The sequence below is a fragment of the Heloderma suspectum genome, chromosome 7 (genome assembly GCF_057233095.1).
Source record: "Heloderma suspectum isolate Gila_16-S chromosome 7, 16-S_ref, whole genome shotgun sequence".
Taxonomy (NCBI): Eukaryota; Metazoa; Chordata; class Lepidosauria; order Squamata; family Helodermatidae; genus Heloderma; species Heloderma suspectum.
This window is the reverse complement of record NC_139464.1, coordinates 40378389-40400089: the sequence shown is the minus strand read 5'-3', so window position 1 is coordinate 40400089 and position 21701 is coordinate 40378389. Positions and strand designations below refer to the sequence as shown.

Genomic DNA, 21701 nt, shown 5'->3' with positions numbered 1-21701 from the left:
AGAAATTCATCAGATTCCATCAGTCTCCAGGGGCAGACCATCCGAATCTGTCCCTCACCCCTGCAGGAGGAAAGTAATGCCATGAGTTCAAATCTCACCAGGAAATGATCTGACCATGAAAATGGGAAAATGGTGATTGGGTTTCTTAAATTCCAGTCCTAGGACACCATATGTGGTGAAAATGTCACCTATCAGTGGGTTTCTATCCCACCAAACTTTCCCAAACTGTAGAGGATCTAACTACCAACCCTTCCTCAGCCTGTATTTACTTCAACAGCTTATTTCTTAAATTCCACTGCCACCATAAAACTCTAATAAAATCGTCCCCTTAATACACCATCAATATTACAGTAGCGGGGTATCAGGCCTTAGGGATGAACAGACAGAATTGCGTTTTTAAAAGGTTATTTATTTATTTTAAATAAAACCTTATTATACTGTATACTAATATAAAATTAGATGTTACTAATAAGTTGTGTACTGTCACTTTAAGGAAGCGATGATATCCTTAACTAAGGGCGCAATCCTATGGGAATAGTCAGCCACCTCAGCACTCGGAGGTGTCCAACTATCCAATTCAGGGCAGGGGATCCTCCCTTCTGCACTGCAGCCACCCTGCATTTGCTGCTAGATGGCTGATTTCAGCTGTCTAGCCAGGGCACTTCAGGGGGGGAGTCCAGACGGCACATAGGAAGCGTTGTAATGGTGCTTCTGCTGTCCCCTCCCTGCCCCCTGGAACGCCCCCTTTTTGGCCCCTCCACACTGCTCTTACGAATGCGGAGCCGGGGGCAAACTGCACTGCCTACGAGGCGGAGGGGGAAGGGAGTCGGTTTTCTGGGAACCAACCTTGGAGTGCTGGCTCCGAGCTCAGTTCCCAGAAAATGAAAAATCCTATGGCCATCTAGCCTCTGCCTAGCAGCCATAGGGTTGTGCCCTAGGTTGACTTCCTGAAATAAACCTCATATGCCATTTACTCTTCCCTTAACACCACCCTAGTTAGCTCTCCTAGCATGATACTGAGCAGAGAACTTAAAGTTCTCTCTCAGGTCCTGGACTCACTGACAAGATACTATGTTGAACATAGTCCTCAGCTGTCACTTACAATGGGCCATTAGCTTCATGAGACTGATGTTATTTCACTAGAGGGCTTACTTCACCTTCTTCTGAAGTTTTCCTTCCACTCTGTTACTCGAGGACAAGGATATAGTCATGCTGTCACAGTTGCCTCCTCTGTAGTGTTCTTGCTTCTTGAGGGCAACATCCTTCTGTTGTCTCTCTGCCCAGAAGCTATCTTGGAGACCCATCTCCAGAGTTTTCCTCTCCCAGCTAGCTCTCCCAGCTTCTGTCTTCATTTATTCAGCTAGTCCTCTTCCTCTCCAACTGTTCTTCTGCTGTCTTTCTCCAGCTGTCATCTCCACTGACCAGCAGATTGCATTGTTCCAACTGATCCTTGATGGTGGAACTCCCATTTTATACAGTTTTAGTCATGACTCTCTGACCAGTGACCTAAAATTCCTCAATATCTGCCAGCTCGTTGGCCTATAACTATATACCAATGAGAATCAATTGAATGTTCATAAATGACCTGTCAAAACTTGGCCTTTTGAATCCTCCTGTCTACTATATAAGCTGACAGGTCTAGCTGTGAACCACTAAAGTCAAAACAGATTATTTGGTAACAACAATAACAGCTTTACTGGCAGTGGGCAGGCCAGCCTCAGTCACAAAATAATTAACCTCAGTTAGAGGTAACCTTGTCACCTCTGCCAGATAATCTTTATAATCCTCATAATACTATATTACTGAACACATTTCTACATTTTACACATCTTTTACCTCAGGATTTTTTTTTGTCTTGCAAGATAAGGAATCAAAAGTAACATGTATCCTGAGTAGATACATGGTATAAAAGTCTTCAATTAAAATGAAATAATCTGTAAAGATTAAAGTTCCTACAGAAAATGCTTAGAAACTTGTAGTAGCAGTTGCAATCAAACTTTTGACAAGAACTGGTTTAGGAGATAGTGAGGCTGTTCACACAACACACAGTGGTTGAGTGTGGGTTGTTTTGGACTACGGGTTGTTTGTTGAACCATGGGTTAGTGTGTTGTCTGAATGCAGCACATTTTCCGCAGGGTGGGTTAGTGTGTTGTCCGAATGCAGCCAGGGTGGCTTGTTAACCACCCCGAACAACCCAACAACAAATCATGGGTTCTCAAGGTGGCTTGTTTGAGAAAAATAAGCCACACTGCATGGTTAACAAGCCAACCTGCGGAAAATGTTCTGAGTTCAGAGAACGCGCCAACCTGCGGAAAATGTTCTGAGTTCAGAGAACGCGCCAACCCAGGGTTCAACAAACAACCCACAGTCAACCATTGAGTGTGGGTTAGCATGTTGTGTGAACAGCCTCAGTGTAAGAAGAACAAAGAAAAGGAAGAGTTAAAAGGGAGCAAGAAGACTGATTGACAAACGGAGTATCTGATTTCTTGGAGACATTCAAAAACCTATGTTTTTCTTCAGGAGAAACTGAAAGTAATACACCATTATTAAAAATCATACTTGGTCAGTACACATAGAACCTAAAAGAAAAGAGTGTAGCCTTCTGCAGCACTCCATAAATATTGTCTGTCTTTGGTACACAGCCAAAATCTATGTTTACCACTGCCCCTCTCCCGAAGGGAGGGGTGGAGTAGGGTCTTGATTGTAATGTTGTGCTGCACTATAAGCAATGGCGGCGGGGGGGAGGGCAACATAAGGCTTATCGCTTTTGTGCTACTCCTTCTGAGGGTAGGCACATGGTCACAGAGTTCCCTATCCTTCTCCAGGCTTTGGAGAAGGATGGGAAATCTTGCTAGATTTTTTAAAAAAGGACTTGTCAGTGGCAAGCTGGTGAGAGCATTTGTGGATTCCTTCCCTTCTGGTAAGATGCATATAAAGGTTGTAATAAAATATCTTTTAAAAATAGGACGCACCGTTGCAGTGCCCAGGTATAGGGAATAACATGGAATTAATAACTGCCAGTTTGGTAGAGCTTCATGCGGGCAATTGTATAAAACAAAACAGGAGTCAGTAAAAAATTCACATCCCAGGTAATGGGTAGTGTACCCTATTTCTACATCATTGAGCTTAAGCTTTTGCATTCTTGACTGAAAAACTGAAGTGTCTGTGTGGAGTGGAAAAAATAAATAGTTGAAATAAAGTTCAACTCTCTAGAGCTTTGAATCAGACTCTTGGCTGTGCTTACAAAGAACTCTTAACAGCCAATAAAAAAAATGTAATGCTGGGGTGTTGCCCAGCATTTTGATTGGCTCTTACTGCCATGCTGCTTTCTGGTTGCCCTAGTTAGGTGAAAGTTTTGCTGTAAACTTCTCTAACCCTAATTTAAGGGGAATAGATACAGTATAAGCTAATGGGTGCATGTGTGTCTCTATCCAAAAGACCAAGTCTCCCCTTTCCAATGAGCGTGAAGTATTCCAAGATGAAATATGTGGTTGTGAAACTGGAAGGGTTGTAAAGCCTGTGACTATTCAGCATTTGGTGTAGGGAAGGATGCTTTATTCTGTGAAGTAAATCTTCAGGTGTATGTGACCTTTGTTTGATCTGGAAGAAGAGTGGAAAAGTAGCAAATAAGAAGACAGTCTTTTCACTAAAAGGAAGTAGGTAGCTGTCATTTGCTTTTTCCTCTTATGTTAAAATATCCTGACAATTCTTGCGAACTGAGGGCCATTAAACTACTCAAGCAGTGCAGGGTGTGGTTTTCTGTCACAGACTCCTTTGTTTGGAGCTGCAAGGAGTTCAGCTTTCCAGGAGGGAATGGAGAAGGCCAGGCATAGTGGTCTTTAAAGAATTAGTGGTTTTGGGGAAGGGTCTGAAAGCTGTTTGGTTTTAACAGATTCCAGATGTTGCTGCTAGAACACAAAGCTTGCCAGTGTGCGTAGGGTGGCGCTGGCTGAGTGGGCCTCCTGAGCGTTTCCTGTGCAGCCCCACAATCAAAGAAAACTAATCAAAGCCAGCCGTTGCTGCTGGAACTCTCATGAAGCCTTCCTCTTCTTTCCTGTGCTCAGAGATATTCATTTCTCTACAGTGCTTTAGTCTTGTTCATCACCATTTTCGGGGGGGGGGGGGCTTAGTTTGATCCATTTGTAGAGCTGTTACTTAGTTGAAAAGGTTATTGTGGTACTTGAGGTACAGTCCAGTTTGTGTAGACTATTCGGGGAGAGGGATTGGTCTGCAAAGTGAAAATGCCCTTTCATATTTTCCAACCATGTGGGAGCTGCTTCAGACATACTCCCCATCTCCTGGGAACCACATATCCATAAACAGCTCCCATACAGCTAGGAGAATGTTTAAATGATCCAGTCATGTAGACAGGACCCGATCATGTGGGTCTTTCCCATGACCATTCTGTGGGAAAGACGTGATCCGGCCCTGTCCATGTGGCTGGGTCATTTAAACATTCTCCTGCTTGTGTGGGGCCTGTTGATGGATATGTGGCTCCTAGGAGGTGAGGAGAATGTCTAAGGGGCATGCAGGTAGATTTAACTATTTTAGGTTCGCTCAAGTCAGAATGACCAACACTTGATAAGCGGAAATATTCCCAGCTTGTGTGAGGAACAAATCTTGGAAGATGGTTATGGAAGCAGGGAAACACCAAGATAAGGTTGCAATCCTGTACCCACTTACCTGGGAGTAAGATCCATTGAACTCAATGGGACTTTTTCTGAGTAGACAAGTATAACATTGTGCTGTAACAGTAGTAAAATAAGCCCCAAACTATGCTTAATTTGTTGCCATGTCTGTGACTCTCCAGAAACTAGTCTTCTGTTTGTATTTCCTACCTCTAGACTCTGTTCTCTTTTCCACTCCGCAGTGCCCCAGAAATGTCTCCTCCTTATCTTTTTTGGGGGATAGGGGGGTAGGATTACTTTGCCTGCTGTCCTGAGAGGAAGACAGCAGCTGCTGGTTATGCCATGTTAAGTTATGTACAAATTATTTTCTTTTTCTCTTTTTAAATTCAGAATTTAGAGTAATCCTACTATTTTCCTTGTCTTTTTTAGGAACAGTTATGTTCTCTGGTAATTTGCCTCTGGCAATTTGGATCTCATCTTTCCTTTTATTTCACTCATTTAAAAAGGAACAACTAGCTCACTAGCACTAGAAATCTGCCAGAATATTTGTTTACTTGGTTGAGTGAGCAAGTGTCATACCCTGGAAATTAGAGTGAACTGTGGTAGTTACCAAAAGATGACGTAAGAATTAGGCAGAGGCCAAGTTACGTTCAGGGACTGGCTCTGGGGGTATTCTTCCAATTTGCTTTTAAAATTAGATTAAGAGAGCATTGTATGTTGTGAATTTTTGTGTATATAATCAGTTCTATGTCTTCCCCTTTTGTGGGAAAAGCTATCTAAAGTATGGTATACAACTCAAACATTGTCAGGTGCATATATGTTACTACACTGAACAATTCTAACTCTTTAAGTTGAAAGCAGTATCCTTTTTCTGTGTGGTAACCAACCAGGCTGACTGTAAAGAAATGAGAGAGTGTCTGATATGAAATATCTGTTTTTCAATCCAGAAATCTATGCTGTGAGCCAAAGACCATCAACTAGTGTCCCCCTCCCCATTTTTGTGGCATCTTGCCTCATTATAAAACCTTCTTTTTAATGTTTTCTTTATCTTGCAAACATCCCTTAGCAGCTATGCGTGTTTGACATGCTTTGCCTCGTAAACTGTTCCAAATCACTGTAATTCTGATATGAGCAGAAAGCTATTTTTGTTCATTGGTTTCTCCTGGGTCTTTTGCTATCTCATTAGATAAGCAAAATCCCAGAGCTGGTATTCTGTCTTGTAAACTGAAAATGCGTTTGGTTGTCTCTTATTATTTTGCTCTACTGTTTCTCTCTCTTACGCTTTTGATCTCTTTGGAGTCCTTTGGGTTCCAACTACTCAGCTGAATTACAGCATATGTATTCAGCTATAGGGTGGTTTTTGTTTTTGTTTTGTCTCATGGTTTGAGCAGCAACCATATTGCTGAACTGGAATCCCAACGCACTGTGTAACTTATCTCATTTATGTACAGTAAATTTGAACAACGTCTCTACTTTAGTATTGGATGGGAATATATTTATGTGAATGTTGTGTTTTTGTGTGTTCATTTTGTTATTTCTAGGAAGGGAAAGCCTCAGTTCTAAATCCTGAAGAAATCCCCCCCTGGAACTGGAAGATCTTAACAACTTTAGGCTAGAGGCTACTGTTCTTTTACTGGAAAAGATCCTTGAGTGGTTGTTGGCAACCAGCTCCGGATGCTCTTGGATGAGACCAATTATCTGAATCTATTTCATTCAGGGTTCAAGCTAGGTTTTGGCACGGAAACAGCTTTGGTCACCCTGAATGATGACCTACGTGGGGGGAGAAATGTGGGGAGTGTGACCCTGTTATTTCTTCTCTATCTCTCAGTGGCTTTCAATACCACTGACTATGGCATCCTTCTGAGGTGACTGTGGTTTTGCTCCTACTGGGATGGCTGGTTCTAGAAAGTAATGCTGAGGGATATTGCTTGGCCCTGTAGATTCTCCAGCATGGAGTTCCACAGGAGTTGATTTTGTCTCCCATGCTATGCAAACTGTTGTCAGGATTCCCTTTTGCCTCTGCTGTAGGGGTGCACGAAAGCCACTTACCTGGTCTCGCAGCTTGCTTCGCGGTGGGGGGGAGGCGCTTCGCTGCTCCCCCCGAAGTTCAGGCCACAGGGGGGAGGCTTCCCACCTCGCCCGGCCGAAATTCAGGCTGGGGGGGAGGCTTCCCGCCTCGCCCAGCCGAAATTCAGGCCGGGGAGGAGGCGCCTCGCCTTGCCCGGCCGCGAAATAAAAAGTTTTTTTTAAAAAACGCCCCCGTGATAGGCTACGTGACGATTAACGTAGCCTATCATGGCTAGATCTTCAAAGTCAGCCGTGATAGGCTACGTTAATCGTCACGTAGCCTATCACGGGGGCGTTTTTGTTTTTTGTTTTTACTTTTATTGGAATGGCGGCGGTGGCAGCCGGTCGAAAGACCGGCTGCCGCCTCTGCCCCTGTCGAAGACCTGACGAACCGCCGCCGGGACCCGCCGCTGGGAGGGACATTCGGGAAAGGTAAGTCCCGTCCCGGGGGGGTGCGGGGGGTGGGGGGGTGCAGAGAATTTCTCCCCGAAACTACTTTGGGGGGCCGAACACGTTGGCACTCGGCCCCCCGAAGTTTCGGGGAGAAATTCTCCCCCATCCCTACTCTGCTGTAAACTTCAGAACCCCAATCAAAACACAGACAAGAAGCTTCAATTCTCAGCTTTTACTCCACTACTTCAATGGGTCATACAGATGCAAATGGTCAGTGACTCACAGTCTACAAAATAAACGCCTTCAGGGAGTTCAAAGGAAAGCTACAAAAGTTGCCCACCATTTGAAGAAAAGGCGGGCTACTGTCCTAACTTAAGCGGTGGGGGTGGGGGATTTCCCTCTCTCTTGTGAGGCATCTAAGTGCCATTGTTCACGCCGGGCCAGTCAGGCAGACCATCTAAGCTCCGCCCCGCCATCGCTCTCCTGGCTCTGCGTCTGCAACTGGTGTCTAAGAATTCAGGCTCTCCAAGCCCCACCTCTCCCTATTCACTGTCTCTCACAGGAGTGTGTGAAGAGAGGCCCTCTCCATCCAGCTGGGCCTTTGAAGCCTGAGGAGTCCGTGTTTTATCTCTGGACAAGCCTGGGTAATTTCTCCTCCACCTCCTGCAATTCCTCTTCAGAATCTGAGCCACTCCTTGTGCTCAGAGGCAACCCTGACAACTGTTGAGTGGGGGCATCTGGAGTTTACGAGTGCATTGCCATCAGATGTCAGGGTGGAAACTGAGCCGATAGAACCCCAGAGCAGTTCTGATTCTGAGGAGGATCAGCAATCTGTGGGAGAGGAGCCGGCTCATCCCTCACAGGCACAGCAGCTGGCAGAGATTCCTCCTGCTGGCATTCCTGGGATAGATAGTGATCCTAGCAGTGAGAAAGTGCGGGAGGGGGGCTTGCCAGATGCTCGACGCAGGGATCGACGAGCGATGGAGGGCGCGGAAAGGAAGCGTAGCGCCCGTTTGGCGCGCAAGCTATGGCCGCCTCCTGTGGACCCAAGGGAAAGAGTGAGGATCTCTCCCTAGCCCATAAATTCAGGGTCTTCAAGTGATTCTCCTTCAAACGGGGATCAACTGCCTACTCGGAGCATAGGCTACTCTGCTGTTCATTGCTTAGTTACTGGTGATTAGCATCTGAAAGAGTCATTAAGTTGTAAAAGAATTAAAGCCTTGAAAAGAATCCTTTCATCTGTGTCTTGAGTTGGCTATTGGAGTAGACTGAAAGAGGCCGCTAGGGCGCTCCTGACATCAGTATACTGATGACACACAGCTCTATTTCTCAGTTTCATCTTCATTCTTCATCAGGTGAGGCTGTGGATATGTTAGATCGATACCTGGCTGTGACAGTGGACTGGATGAGGGGTAATAAATTGAAGCTCCTTCAAGACAAGACTGAGATTGATTATTTATTTATTTATTTCATTTCTATACCACCCAATAGCTGAAGCTCTCTGGGCGGTTCACAAACATTAAAACCAAAAAACACACAGTAAAACAATATAAAATATAAAAGCATTAAAACCACAATATAACAATGCAGCCAGAATAAAACCAGAATAAATACAGATTTAAAACAGCAAAGCTAAAAAATCTAGAAAGCTAAAATGCCCAAATGCCTGGGAAAATAAAAAGGTTTTCACCTGGCGCCGGAAGGAATACAATGTAGGTGCCAGGCGAACTTCACTAGGGTGCTCATTCCACAGCCGGGGTGCCACAGGTGACAAGGCCCTCCTCCTAGTAGCCACCCACCTCACTTCCTTTGACAGGGGCTCCCGGAGAAGGATTGCTGAGGATGATCTTGTAGGCCCCTTCCAACCCTACTATTCTATGATCTTAAGGTCTGGGCAAGCAGATATGGGAGGAGGCGATCCTTCAGATAACCTGGCCCCAAGCCATTAAGGGCTTTGAATGTTTATACCAACACTTTGAATTGGGCCTGGAAATGGATTGGCAGCCAGTGCACCTGGAAAAGTACTGGCGTAATATGAGCTCATTGGCCAGTCCCTGTTAACACTCTTGATGCCCTATTTTGGACTAGCTGAAGTTTCTGGACAGTTTTCAAAGGCAGCCTCACGTATTCTCGTCTGGTAATCCAGACGAGAAATTATCAGAGCATGGATAACTAGGTAGGCTGTCTCTGTCCAGATAAGGGCGTAGTTGGTATACCAGCCTAAGCTGATAAAAAGTGCTCCGTGCCACTCAGTTCACCTGTGCCTCAAGTGACAGTTCTGGATCCAAGAACACCCCCAAACTATGAACGTGAACCTTTAGGGGGAGTGCAGCCCCCTCAGAACAGGTTAAATATCACCTAGCCGGACAGACGAACCACCCACTAACAGTACCTCCATCTTGTCTGGATTGAGTTTCAGTTCATTGGCCCTCATCCAGTCCATTACCGTCCACAGGCACTGACTTAGAACAGCCACCGCCTCACCTGGGTTTGATAAGAAAGAGAGGTAAGTGTTCAGCCTGTTCGGATTGGGATTTCAACCCCACTGAAGGATTTCATACAGGGTTTTCTGGAGTCTTCATTGTCACTTGAGGCTCAGGTGGCCTCAGTAGCATGGAATGCCCTCTTCTTCTAGCTAACCTGGCTTCAGTAGTTTATGCTCTGGTAACCTCCAAGTTCGATGACTGCAGTGCATAGTATGTGAGGCTGCCCTTGAAGATAGTTTGGAAGCTGCAGCTTGTGCAAATTGTGGCAGCCAGATTGATTGATAGCAGGTCTGGCTGCCACAGGTCTGATCATATAACACCAATTCTGGCCCACTTGCACAGGCTGCCTCTACATTTCTGCGTCAAATCCACAGTGCTGGTTTTGACCTTTAAAGCCTTACATGGCTTGGGACCACAATACTTGACAGTGTGCCTCGCCCACTATGACTCTACTTGTACACTGTGATCAACATCTGAGGTCCTCCTCCAAGTGCTTCCTCCGAGGGAGGCTTGGAAAATGGGAGAGAAGGCCTTCTTTGTGGTAGCCACTCAGTTGTGGAATGCTCTCCCCACTGAGGCCTGCCTAGCACCAACATTGTCATCTTCTCAATACCAGGTTAAGATTTTGCTCTATTCCCAAGCGTCTGATGGCATTGATGAGGCTTTTAATGTTAGCTGCTTTATCAGGTCCTAGTATTGTATCATTAACTGTTTTAGCTGTTTTAAATTGTGTTTGTTTTTTGTATGTTCAAAATTTCATATTGTGTTTTTATTATGTTGAATTTTGGGTCTTAATTTTTGTGAATTGCTTAGAGAGCTTAAGTTTGCAGTCAAATGTGTCCTTGCAACAAAACTCCTAATGGCTTATTTTCATAGTGATGTTTTGTGAACTGAATGGAAAATCCAAAACACAAACAAGTGTGTGTCTCCTTTCTGAGTATGTATTTAGACAAAGCTAAACTGAGAAATGGGTGTGTGCAGTAGTTAAGAGGTAGTCATTGTGATTCAGTTCTTTTGTGTGTTGTTCAGCTGATCTAGGGAAGAAGGACATGACACTGTTGATTTAGATTAATTTATTTGGAGAAAGCTTTTAAACATTTTTCATTGTTACAAGATACCATACTCAAAAGTATCTAAATTTAGCTCTAGTTACTACTAGGAGAATAACTTTTAAAGAGACTGAGAAGCCTTGTATCCTGCTATCCCCCCCCCCTCCAACCCAGGAGGAGTGGAGGTTGCCATGGAGATCAGAACTGTGTGCAATAGGAGAGCAGCGTATTTTAGAATTCCAGGAAGGAAGAGGGAGTGATGTCATCAGATCCCTGTACAGTACTGGCATGTTTGTCAGAAATAGAGCAAGTTCAGTTAGTCATACAGGAAGTTGCAGATTATTTCAGAAAATCACTGATTGTACTCTGAAAAGTGCATCAGAGCAATACTGCATGAATATTTTGAACACAGTATAATCTTGCTTCCTTCTTCTGGAGACATTGTATGGGAACTAAAATGCCGCATGCACACTGGGGCTTTTCAGCTCCTATTTTTTAGCAGCAGCCCTCCAGCCCCTGAAAATATCTCCTGAACATATGGAGCCTTCTGAAGCAGCATCTGAGCAGTGCAAGAGCCAGCAAGCCGGAGGAAAAGTCATCCATAGTTCTCTTGGGATCCCAGCCATTTTTTTAAAGCATGTCATTTGGAAGGATGTTTTCTCCTGTAACTGCCTGACAGACAGCCACTGTCTCTGCAGAAAAGAGTTGGCCTGTCACAGAAGTCACTGAGAGGAGGTAAAACGTGCCCCACCAATCTTAATGGAGTTGGGTGAATGAAACTTCTTTCTCAAAATTGCTAAAGAGATTGGGAGATCACATACAAAATTCTGGGGATCTCCCAGTAGAGTTGCATCCCACTTATGGCTGTTTTTAAGAATCTGAATGTATGTGCACACAAAAGTTGAGTGTGTGAGGCAGTAGCTAGACTGTCACCTATAGAAGGCTTGGGTTAGGTCAGTTGTGACCACATAGTTAAATTTTACCTTATGGCCTCTAGAAGATCCTCTAGAAGGCCTCTAGAAGGACCAGTGCTGCTGGAGCAAACCTGTTGAAGTTGATAAATCCTAGAGGTGCTTGCAGAGCACTGGTGAGGTAATCACTGCTTCCAAACATAATGCTAGGCTTTGGGAAAAGTAACAAAATAAAAAACAAACGTGTAAAATCCGGAATAAAAATACTGTATGCTAATACCACTCAGGGTATCCATTATCCTGGTCATAGGTCCAGCTTACCCCATGCTGGAGATTTGTTTAATATTTCAGGAAATGCTTTGAAGTTGCCAAACCACGAAGAGTTTCACTATCCTGGAATAGTGACGGAGAATGCCTCACTGCTTGCATTGTGTGGACATGGCCCAGAGATATTTTAATGTATTCTAATGTGTTGTTGCCATGTGGGCCTTTTAGGATAAAATAATAATTTTTACTCATAAAATATTTTAAATAAAATAATAGTATTAAGATGCAATCTTGGGCTTTCTTAGGGATTCAGAGGTTGAATAGTCTCTTTAGATTTCTTTGTCCACTGGAATCCATGGGGAAAGCCTTTAACTTTGTTCCATAAGTACATGTGAAAATGTATCACTTGGTCCAACACTTCCATGGCAGTTCTAGTAGTACAGCATAGCCAAGCATCAAGATAATTGCAGGGATAGAACCTGATTTCTTGACCTTGTAGTGGCGTCAAGGTGTGCAACTTAGGAACTATATTGCTTAAATAAGACTTATCTTGTCTAAAGTGTTGCTTCATGAGAAAAAGTTACTGGGATGCTAACACCTAATCAAGGTTTGTACCCAGACAATTATTGTTCATGTCTGCAAATGAAGTTGAAGTTCTTCAAGGTTCAGCTTCAAACCCCCTTCTGTCTTGTTTAACTTTGTCTGTATTTTGTAGAGCAGGGGTGGGGAACCTCTTTCAGCCTGAGCGCTGAATTTTATTTTGGGAAAAGCTCTTGGGACCATATTCCATGGAGTTGGCCAGGCCAAAGACAACCTTTAGGAGAGGCATTTCAACCTTTTAGAAGGGTGGAAAAGCTGCACAAATGTCAGGAAACCATAAAATCATCCATGGTTGGGGGAAAGGGGGCGTGGTCTGGGGAAGGGGTAGGTGTGTGGCCATCTGCAGAGCCCAGGAGGGCCAGATTTTGGGCCCCAAGCCTGAGGTTCTCCATCCCTATTGTAGAGTTTCATGACTTCAGTGGCCAGATCTCTGTTGCTATTCTTGCCCCATCCTGTCATGTGTCTGTGATGAAGGTGGTTATATGTGCTACTGTATTTACTTTTATGGTGTCAACAGGAGGTGGTTTATAGAAGAAAATGGGCTAAGGTACTGTGTATAAGTTGGGGGTGGGATGGGGATAGAGAATGGGGTTGAGGGTTGATACCCTAGACCTGAGACGCTGCCAAGGTTGATTCCTTATTATTTTCTTAGCTTACAACAAAAGATAAACATGAAGCCATCCTAATGGTCCATGGTGGTGAGTAAAAGCCTTGTGAAGTATCTTCTGTTGCTATTTTGAGTTAAGTGGTTTTTCTAGCTTTCTCCCTATACAATGGCCATTGTTCTTCCTTCCTATCTAGATGTACCCTTTGGAAGCAGCATAGGCACTGATGAGTTTATAATAAATGTAGCTGATACTGAAAAGTACTGTATTCTGATTTCCCCAAAGGCTTATTACTCATCATTTCTAACCTAGGGTTTTCTATACTGGTATGAAAATAGAGCCTGAGTTCAGACAGTTGACTAACTGCTGATGCCATTTTTACTGTCATATTAAAATTTCAGTAGATTAGATGTCATTTTGCTAAAATGCAGCCTGGAACTGGCAGTTTGTCTGTACTCCTGTCCATAAGTGTGGTTGTGGTACATTTAACAGTTAGGATTGATTTCACTGGAGTGGTTAGGACAGTGGTTTTCAAGTTTTCTGTCTTCAATGAACTTTGTTATAGTATTGCCCCACAGAAAATGATGATGAGCCCTAGAATGCACTCAGAGTTCTTTTTCCAACTGCATACTGCTCTGAAAGAGCAGTAATGTTAGACAAGTGGTCTTTGGGGGAAGTTAATCCAGGATTGCAAATCTTCTCATTGAGAACTCTCTGGTACGCTTCTGAGGAATCCCAGGGCTCCTAAGAACACAGATTGAAAACCAATGAGCCACAGTTCACTGTACTATCACTTTCTGTATTTGTAATATAGCTGTCCCATGTAAGGAACTGATGTGCACCAAAATGAGGGATACCTGTATGGCAAATTGAATATTTATTTATTTATTTATTTATTTATTTCTATACCACCTAATAGCCGAAGCTCTCTGGGCGGTTCACAAAATTAAAACCAAACAACACACAATAAAACAATTTAAAATATATAGGACATTAAAACCACAATACATAGTTAGTGTATCTGTCTGGTAAATTGGATGTAGTCTGTTCACACTGCTTTGCTTTGAATGGAATGTCCACTCACTGACACATCCAAATTGCACATCCAATCTACCCACATTGAGATGTACATCCAAGTAGGCATTCCATTGAGAGCAAAGCCAGGCAGGTGCAAACCTGATCCCTGATCTAGTCACGGTTTTACAGAAGGCAGTTCCAGATCTTCTTAAATTGGCAAAGGAAGCCTGGGTGGGGGAAGAAGATGTAATAAAAAAGAAAGTAGGATCAAAATATGCACATCACAATGCTTTTTCACTGTTCTTCACTTACTATGATATAGTATACAAATGCTCAAATGAATGATGTCTTGTGAATGATTTAGTACAGACAATGTAAAACCATTCATTCATTCATTCATTCATTCATTCACTTATTACATTTCTATATCACCCAATAGCCAAAGCTCTCTGGGCATGATAAAACATAACATAAAACCTTTAACTTTCAAGAATTTACAAGTTTAAAAACAGTTTAAAAATCATATGGGCATGGCAGATTTGAAATCCTTATTTCTCCACTCTCTGTTTTCCCTTCTATACAATATATTTCAAATACACAGAGATGCCCTTTAGCAGTAAATAAAACAATGAAATATCCCATGGCAGCTTGATTTCGTGTTGTTAGTGGAGGCATTCTAACTGAATTTCCCAGTAAAAGGCTCTTTGCATGCTTGTAATAGCAAGAGAAATCCAATTCAGCATTGGCAGAAATTATCCAGGAGGGAAGAGAAGTTAACTGTGGTATTGTCTCACCAGGTTGTGTAGCGGTTGGAAGGCAACTTGTTTTTTTGCTGTTCGCTGTATGTGTGTGGGAGGGAGGAGTGTTTTGCTCCTAAAGAGCAAGGAGGATTATATGTACAAATGGTTAATATTGCCTCTTTCACCTCTGTCTCCCTATGTAACTCCCCTTATGTGTATGCAGTGAAGTGGATTTTGCTCTGTACTGCACTTCTGCTTCCTTTTTCCTTTTGGGATCCCCTACTGATTAACAGGGATTTTCTCTGTACTTGGTATAAAAGGATTTTTCTGCTGCTGTCCTAGGAGTTTAACTCTTTGTACCCATTTCTCACCCTGCTTCCTTTAGTTTCCCACAATAGCTAATCCTGCAGAGAATAATTATTCAACAAGAGACACCAGCAAGTTACTGACCTGTAAAATTGGCAACACCAGAGACTTCCTGGGGAAATACCACTGCTGCCAGTAACTTCTCCCTTCCCTGTAGAGAGTGAGATTCAATTAGAGTTGCAGTTTGAAAGCAAGGAGACTGGAACAGTGTAGAGCACATTTCTTTACAGAATAAAACACACTTTATCTCTAGGCCTTTATATGACTATATGATGGCCTTTAAGTGTCCACGTCTTCTTTTTGCATAAGCATGCTGAGGGTTTTTTTTGGTCTCCAGTCACTTTTGTTCAAGCATATGCTTGAACTTCTCAACTGTCTAAATCGAATCATGAGCAGGACATTTCTTAATGTTACTTGATGCAGACACTGCAACTCAGTTTAGATGCTTTGGAACTGATTGTCAAACGGATTGTTTGTCAGTCAAGAAGGCCCCTCCCTACAAGAAATTCCCTTTATGTAGAAAACTAGTATGTCTCAAATTAAGTGGTCCCCCTTTATTGTTTTTTTTGGAGAGTGAATTTACAAATAAATACATAGATTTGAAAATTTAGTGTTTGATGTCAAAAACATTTTGGCTTGTTATAATACTAAAGTCTATAGATGTTAGGCTTTTTGTTGTACTGTTGCCGGAATTCCTATAATAGAATTGGTAATTGCAAAAAAAAGTATTCTAGGTTAGAAAATCAAATGTCAATAGTGCCTATCTGCAGTTCTATGTGCAGGGATTTTTTTTTTTGTATGAAGGAGCATTCAGTCATGTGAGCCGTCACCTGCAGCCTGAGGTAGTGTTACAGTCCAGGGGCAAGTTTCCAACCTCACTGGCTAAGAGAATTAGGCTGTAAAGCAGGGATGGGGAAGTGGTGGACCTTTAGATGCTGTTGGATGCAACCCCCATTCTCCCTCACCATTGGCTACGGTGGCTAGAGCTGATGGAAGTTGCAGTACAACAACATCTGGAGGGCTACATGTTCCCCATCCATGATGAAAGGCTGTCCAAATGTGGACTGTTCCTTAAAAAAGAAAAAGAAAAAACAACAACACCGGTGAGAGAAGCAAATAGTAAAAGGGCAGTTTTCCCCATATGAGGTTTTGCAGAAGTGAATTTTTTTTTTGGTGACACTTAAATATAAAATGGCAGACTATTTATTTACTTATTACATTTCTATACCACCCAGTAGCCAAAGCTATCTGGGCAGTTCACAACAGTTAAAACCATAAAACACAGCATGATACAACATAATGTAAAAAAAACCACACACAACAGTTTAAACTACAGTATACAAAGTAAAGACCAGCAGCATTGTAAAGATTTAAAAATACAAAAACAGAATTAAAAACAACAAAAACTAAAGAACTAAAATGCCTGGGAGAAAAAGATATTCTCCTGGCATCAAAAAGACTATAATGTAGGCACTAGGAAAAAATGAGGGATATTAACCTGTTCTCTTTTCATATTGTTATATACTATTACTTTTCAGCTATATCAGATAGATACCTTTTCTCTTAACCTTCATTTTATCAAAATCAATCATCTCTGCTTTCTTTCAGAATGAGCCTCTGACTTCCAGTTATCATGGATACCCAGCAAGAGACAGTCAGGTAAGAGTAATTTTTGTGAGCCTTCAACACCATAATTACAGAATGGCTACTATCACTGTATAAATAATATTTCATCAGGATTTATTGTGACTTTATTGTTGCAAGGGGCTGATAACAGTTCCATCTCATGTGCAGTAAAAAGAACAGCTGGCCTAGCTTCCCTTGAACTCCCATCGGTACCAGAACTATACCGTGTTAGGGGCTGTGAGTGGGCAACGTCTTCGTTATGTGAGGGCAGGCGTCAACACGGGAGTAATGACCCTGTTGCTGTGGCAAAGACAGTGTCTTCCTGCTTGGGGCCTTCTTGCAAGAAGGTGGAGTTCAACAAGAGGCACAAGTAGCGTCCAAGTATCAGTTGGCCTATGAGGAAAATCCCTGGAGCTTCTGAGGGAACTGCAGAGCAGGGGTGGGCACAAGCTAGATCAGGACCTCCTGATAGTTCTCTGGGTGTTTTATAGTAGATCAGCAAGGATTTATGACTCCCAAGTATTTAACAATAGGAGCAGCAGCAACAAAATGACACCCCACTCCACCCTGTGGCCATAAATTCTACTGCCGAAATGAGCAAAGCTTGGGGTAACCAGGAGTGGCTTAGCTGGCAGTGCAGAGCTGTCCCAGGCTGTGGATGTTTCCTTTCCCTGACCATTACTTCTTTTCTATGTGTATGGAAATTGTGGGGAAATAATGAGCTGAAATTTGGTCTGGGAGTAAGAAAATTGTGGGTTGGGTATTTTGAGAGGAGTGTGGTTTTTGAGATAGTGTAGAATAAAAAATTGTCCTAACTTTGACTTCTATCTTCCAAAATATTGCAGAAGTCGAATAATATTTATTTTTAGTTTAGTTCGAGATATTAGCTGTGTGTTCAGGGAGAATAGAATTCAAGTAAATCAGTGTTTTAAAGTGATTTGTCCTTTTCACTATAATGGGACATCTGCTTGCTTCAGAAGTAACTTCACTTTTAAATTTAAATTTCCCATTTGATCCATTTTATACAGAAATATTTTTCATGTCTTCACTGTGTCTGATTTTTGATTGGCCTTGAGAGGCTTTTAGTCTCTCTTGGCTCTTAGGTGGATTCATTTCAGGCTTAGCTTAATAAGGTTTCAAAGCTTTTAACTAATCTCATTGGGAGCTCCTAACATGATAGTAAGTTCTTGGTAGCGCAGGAGAGGTCTGATGGGATAGAGATAACTGTATGTAACCTATCGCTGGGTCCTGTGGAGTGCAGCAGTCAAGTCTCTGTGTTAAATTAGCTCTGTATTAAACAAAAATGTGAATTAAGGTAGCTGTATTTTGAAAAGCTCCCTGTCTTTCTATTGTAGACAATACAGGTAATTTGCTAGGAATTATCTCTGTCATACTAGTCCTCTCCCTGCTTTTCAAGTGAATATATAGCGTTGGGGATACATGTGCCTATATCTGTTCCAAGATAAACTCATTTTGAACAAAGACATTTATAGATATCTAGGGCGCAATCCTATGGAGATAGTTGTCAGCCTCCGAACTCAGAGGCTGATGACTACCCAGTGTAAGGCAGCCAGAGCACGGAGGCGATTGTCGCCTCTGCACTCTGACCTCCCTGCATTTTTGGTTAGACAGTGATTTTGCCTGTATAGCCAGGGTGCTTCAGAGTGGGATGGGGGGAGAACACGCAGTGCATAGGAAGCTGCGTAATGCAGGTTCTGCAGTCTCCTCCCTGCCCCTGGGACTTCCCCCTTTTCCCCATCTCTACATTCCATTTCTGAGTCTGGACACATAGCCGCTATGGAGAGAACTGGGCTGGCTACAAGGGGGAGGGGAGCGTAGTTTCTGGGCTCTGAAGACAGAGCCCTGGTTCCAGCCTCAGAGCCTAGAAATGAAAAATCCTATGTCCCCCAGACGCTGTCTAGGGGACATAGAATTGCTCCCTCCATCAGTGTTTTCAAAGCTATTTCATGTGCAATCTCTTAATATATTTAAACCCCCCTCTTGTTTACACATTCAGGGAGGTTAAAAGAGGAATATTACCAGTCTTCCAAACAATGTTTAAATGGTTTAGCATTTCTGTCTGTGTTAGGGCGCAATCCTATTGGATCTACCGTTGATACTCACATTGGAGTATCAAGGGCCATTTTGAGACAGGTTATTGTTGATGGCAAGCTTTTTCAGATGGCAAGCAGGTTGAGAGTCGCTCATGTAATGCAATCCATGGCAGTATGGGCTATTATAGAATTGCAGCAGCACTTCCATGATTGTGACCTGAAAGAGCAAAACCTTCCATTCTGACTTGTAAACAAAAAGTCCAAATGCAATAAAAGTTAAATCAGCATTCTGTACTTTTGAAAATGCACTCTAACATATGAAAAGGCAGTTCAAGTCTTTATTAGGTACATACGATCAAAGCAGAGAGCAGTGTGTATTCCCCATTGATTCATATGAATGAAGAAGTGATTTATGACTGCTACATGCTGGTTGGTCTTAAAATTATTTTCCTAATAAGCGAAGCTAGATTAAACCTGATTTCAATGAAAAAATACCATCCTCAGGCTTTTTCAGTGGTTTAATTAGTTTAAGATCATACTTGATTTAAAAATGAGAGAATTTCTGCATTAGAGAAGGACCTACAGTTTAAAAGCTTATATCATGCTGTTTCTGAGCAACCATGTTTGTTTCTTTTTTTCTTTAAGATCAGTAAAAATCTCAAAATATGTCTTTGTGCAAAAATGAAAGAGGACCATTCAGGTCTGACTCAGGATGGATGGCGATGGCAAGCACAGAACTTGGACAGATGCTCTCTTGAAATTTTTTATTGCGGTTTTGCCTCATGCAGTGCCTTATAAGTGTCGCATGCTTATATGCAGTGCTCATTCCTGTGAGCAGTGAATTGTACTAGGTAATATCTCTTCACCTTTTGCTGTTAACCGAACACCCTCTAGTGGAGAGACCATGTGCATTTCTGATCCAAAATAAGCAACATACCTTTTCTTTCCACTGGTTTCATGTAAAAGTATGTGCCTTTTGAATTATTCCAAACTCTTAGCAGGCAAAAGGAGAAAGGTAATACTTCAAATCTTCTTTAGCATGTATTCATTCTCATGATTGTAAAGTGTTCTGAATAAATATTTGCCTTGCAGCACTTCAATGGCTCAAATGAATTCTCATAAAAACATCATTCTGGATAAAAACAACATCAACTGTGCCATTTCTCCCATTTACTTCTCAGAATGTTGTCCTAAACAAAATCTGACCAACTTTTATTCATATTTAGTATTCTTTCAATAATCGGTATTATGAACTTGGCAGACATTGGTTCCCTAGTTCATTGGTGGTAGAAAAATATAGGTTTTCATCTAGAATCTAGCAAGAATCAAAGAAAGAGGAGGCCATGGGATCTCTAATCTAATTTTGTATCAGAAGACTGCTCTGACTGAAAAGTAAACCTGGATACATTTTGACAAAATTAATATTACTGAATGTTTGGCTAACATTAAATTCTGTAATAAAACTGAATAAAACCCTATTCCAGGGTCTCACTTTTCAATGTCAGTTGTTTACCACCCCTACTTTAATCAGAATAGAGAATTGGGTAATTTTCAATGTGTGACTTTAGTGAAGAAAATATGTTAACATGAAGGAAATCTGCTGTATGCTGCAAATCATAGCTTCAGGGGAAAGTTGCAGGTCTGGAGAAGATAGCAATGGGAGATAGGGTTAAAAAAAAAAACACCCAGCATGCATCCCTGATGTGGATTAGGACCACTACAACTACTTTGATAAGGAAAGGGTGTGGCCAGTGATAAGTATGCTTTTGAAGCAGGTGCTTAATGTAATGTGTAGTTTAGTTTGGAACTTAAAAGGGGGGGAGGGGGGAAGAGAGAACTTTGCTAGGGGCCATCAGGCTGTTAATTGCTGGTCCCTAGTTCACATCTTCTGCTCTTAATATTTAAATTGCTAGTAGATGTTTGTAGACTTCTTTAGCTTTGGATGATGCTCCCTGTGTCCATTCTTGGCTGTTCTCTTTTTTTCCCTATGATGTCCATGTCTTTTAGTTGGAAAATGTTTCATTCGTAGCAAGAACCTAAAGCATTTTATACTCTCTGTTCAACTATAAATATTTAGGCACAAATGAAACAAGCTAACCCTTCGATGAATTAATTGTTTGAGTAGGAAAAGATCAAATAGTAGCTCAATTTTCAGTTTTAAAATCTCATAGCTCCTAGGTGTTCTGCATATTGGGAAGTGAAAATAAAATGGTTTTGGGAAAGTTGATCCCATGCCTGTTTATGGCCAGAAAAACATTGTGGCTGCATTCTCTACTGAAAGATCTATATGCCACATTTCAAGAACAACTTTTGTGCCTGTGGCTACTCTTTGCCATAAGAGGGCACTCCTTACACAGGAACTGCTGAATGCTACTGGAAACAGATTCAGCTCTAGAGTAGTTGTCTGCATGGATTAAGTGGGGGTGGGATGGACAAAAGGACTTAGGCCACAGTGGTAAAGACAACATTATTTCTTCTGGAAGCTGTTTCCAAAGTATAGTGTCCCATTTTCTGGCCATTGGTGGAGACCTGGAATACACTACTAAGGAATGGTGTTTTTGTGACAGGGTAGCAATTAAGCTTGGGAATGGGCACAAAAAATTAGGTGATCAGTTACATGTATCTTTAGTGCATATGGAAAGATTGGGTTGGGTGGAAGGGTAGGTCTAGTTCAAACTGAGTGAGTTAGCTTCTGTTAGGGAAGATGAGGGAAGAAATAATTATATAGCATCCATAAGATGGAAAAAGTGCAACCGGCTCTTCTGGTTGTACAGATAACTTGGAGGCATTATTGTGGATCTATCATTGCCTATGGTATGTACGTTTATCTCCCCCGCACCAAATCTCACCATGATCTCTGGTCAAATGTTTTTTGTTGTGGTTCAGGCAGTA

The 21701-nt window shown here is 42.2% G+C and overlaps 1 protein-coding gene across 7 annotated transcripts in view; it reads left to right on the top strand.

Moving 5' to 3' along the window:
- Window positions 1-21701, top strand: part of RBFOX2 (RNA binding fox-1 homolog 2) — a 225951-nt gene that overhangs the window by 44920 nt on the left and 159330 nt on the right. For 6 of the 7 annotated variants that reach the window (XM_084809714.1, XM_084809715.1, XM_084809720.1 and 3 more), the window contains exon 2: window positions 16738-16788. In XM_084809714.1, coding sequence (XP_084665840.1) covers window positions 16738-16788 — 51 coding nt within the window. Of the gene's footprint in view, window positions 1-11301; window positions 11359-13053; window positions 13100-16737; window positions 16789-21701 lie in introns of those variants that run through there. The other variant, XM_084809712.1, reaches the window with a different exon arrangement.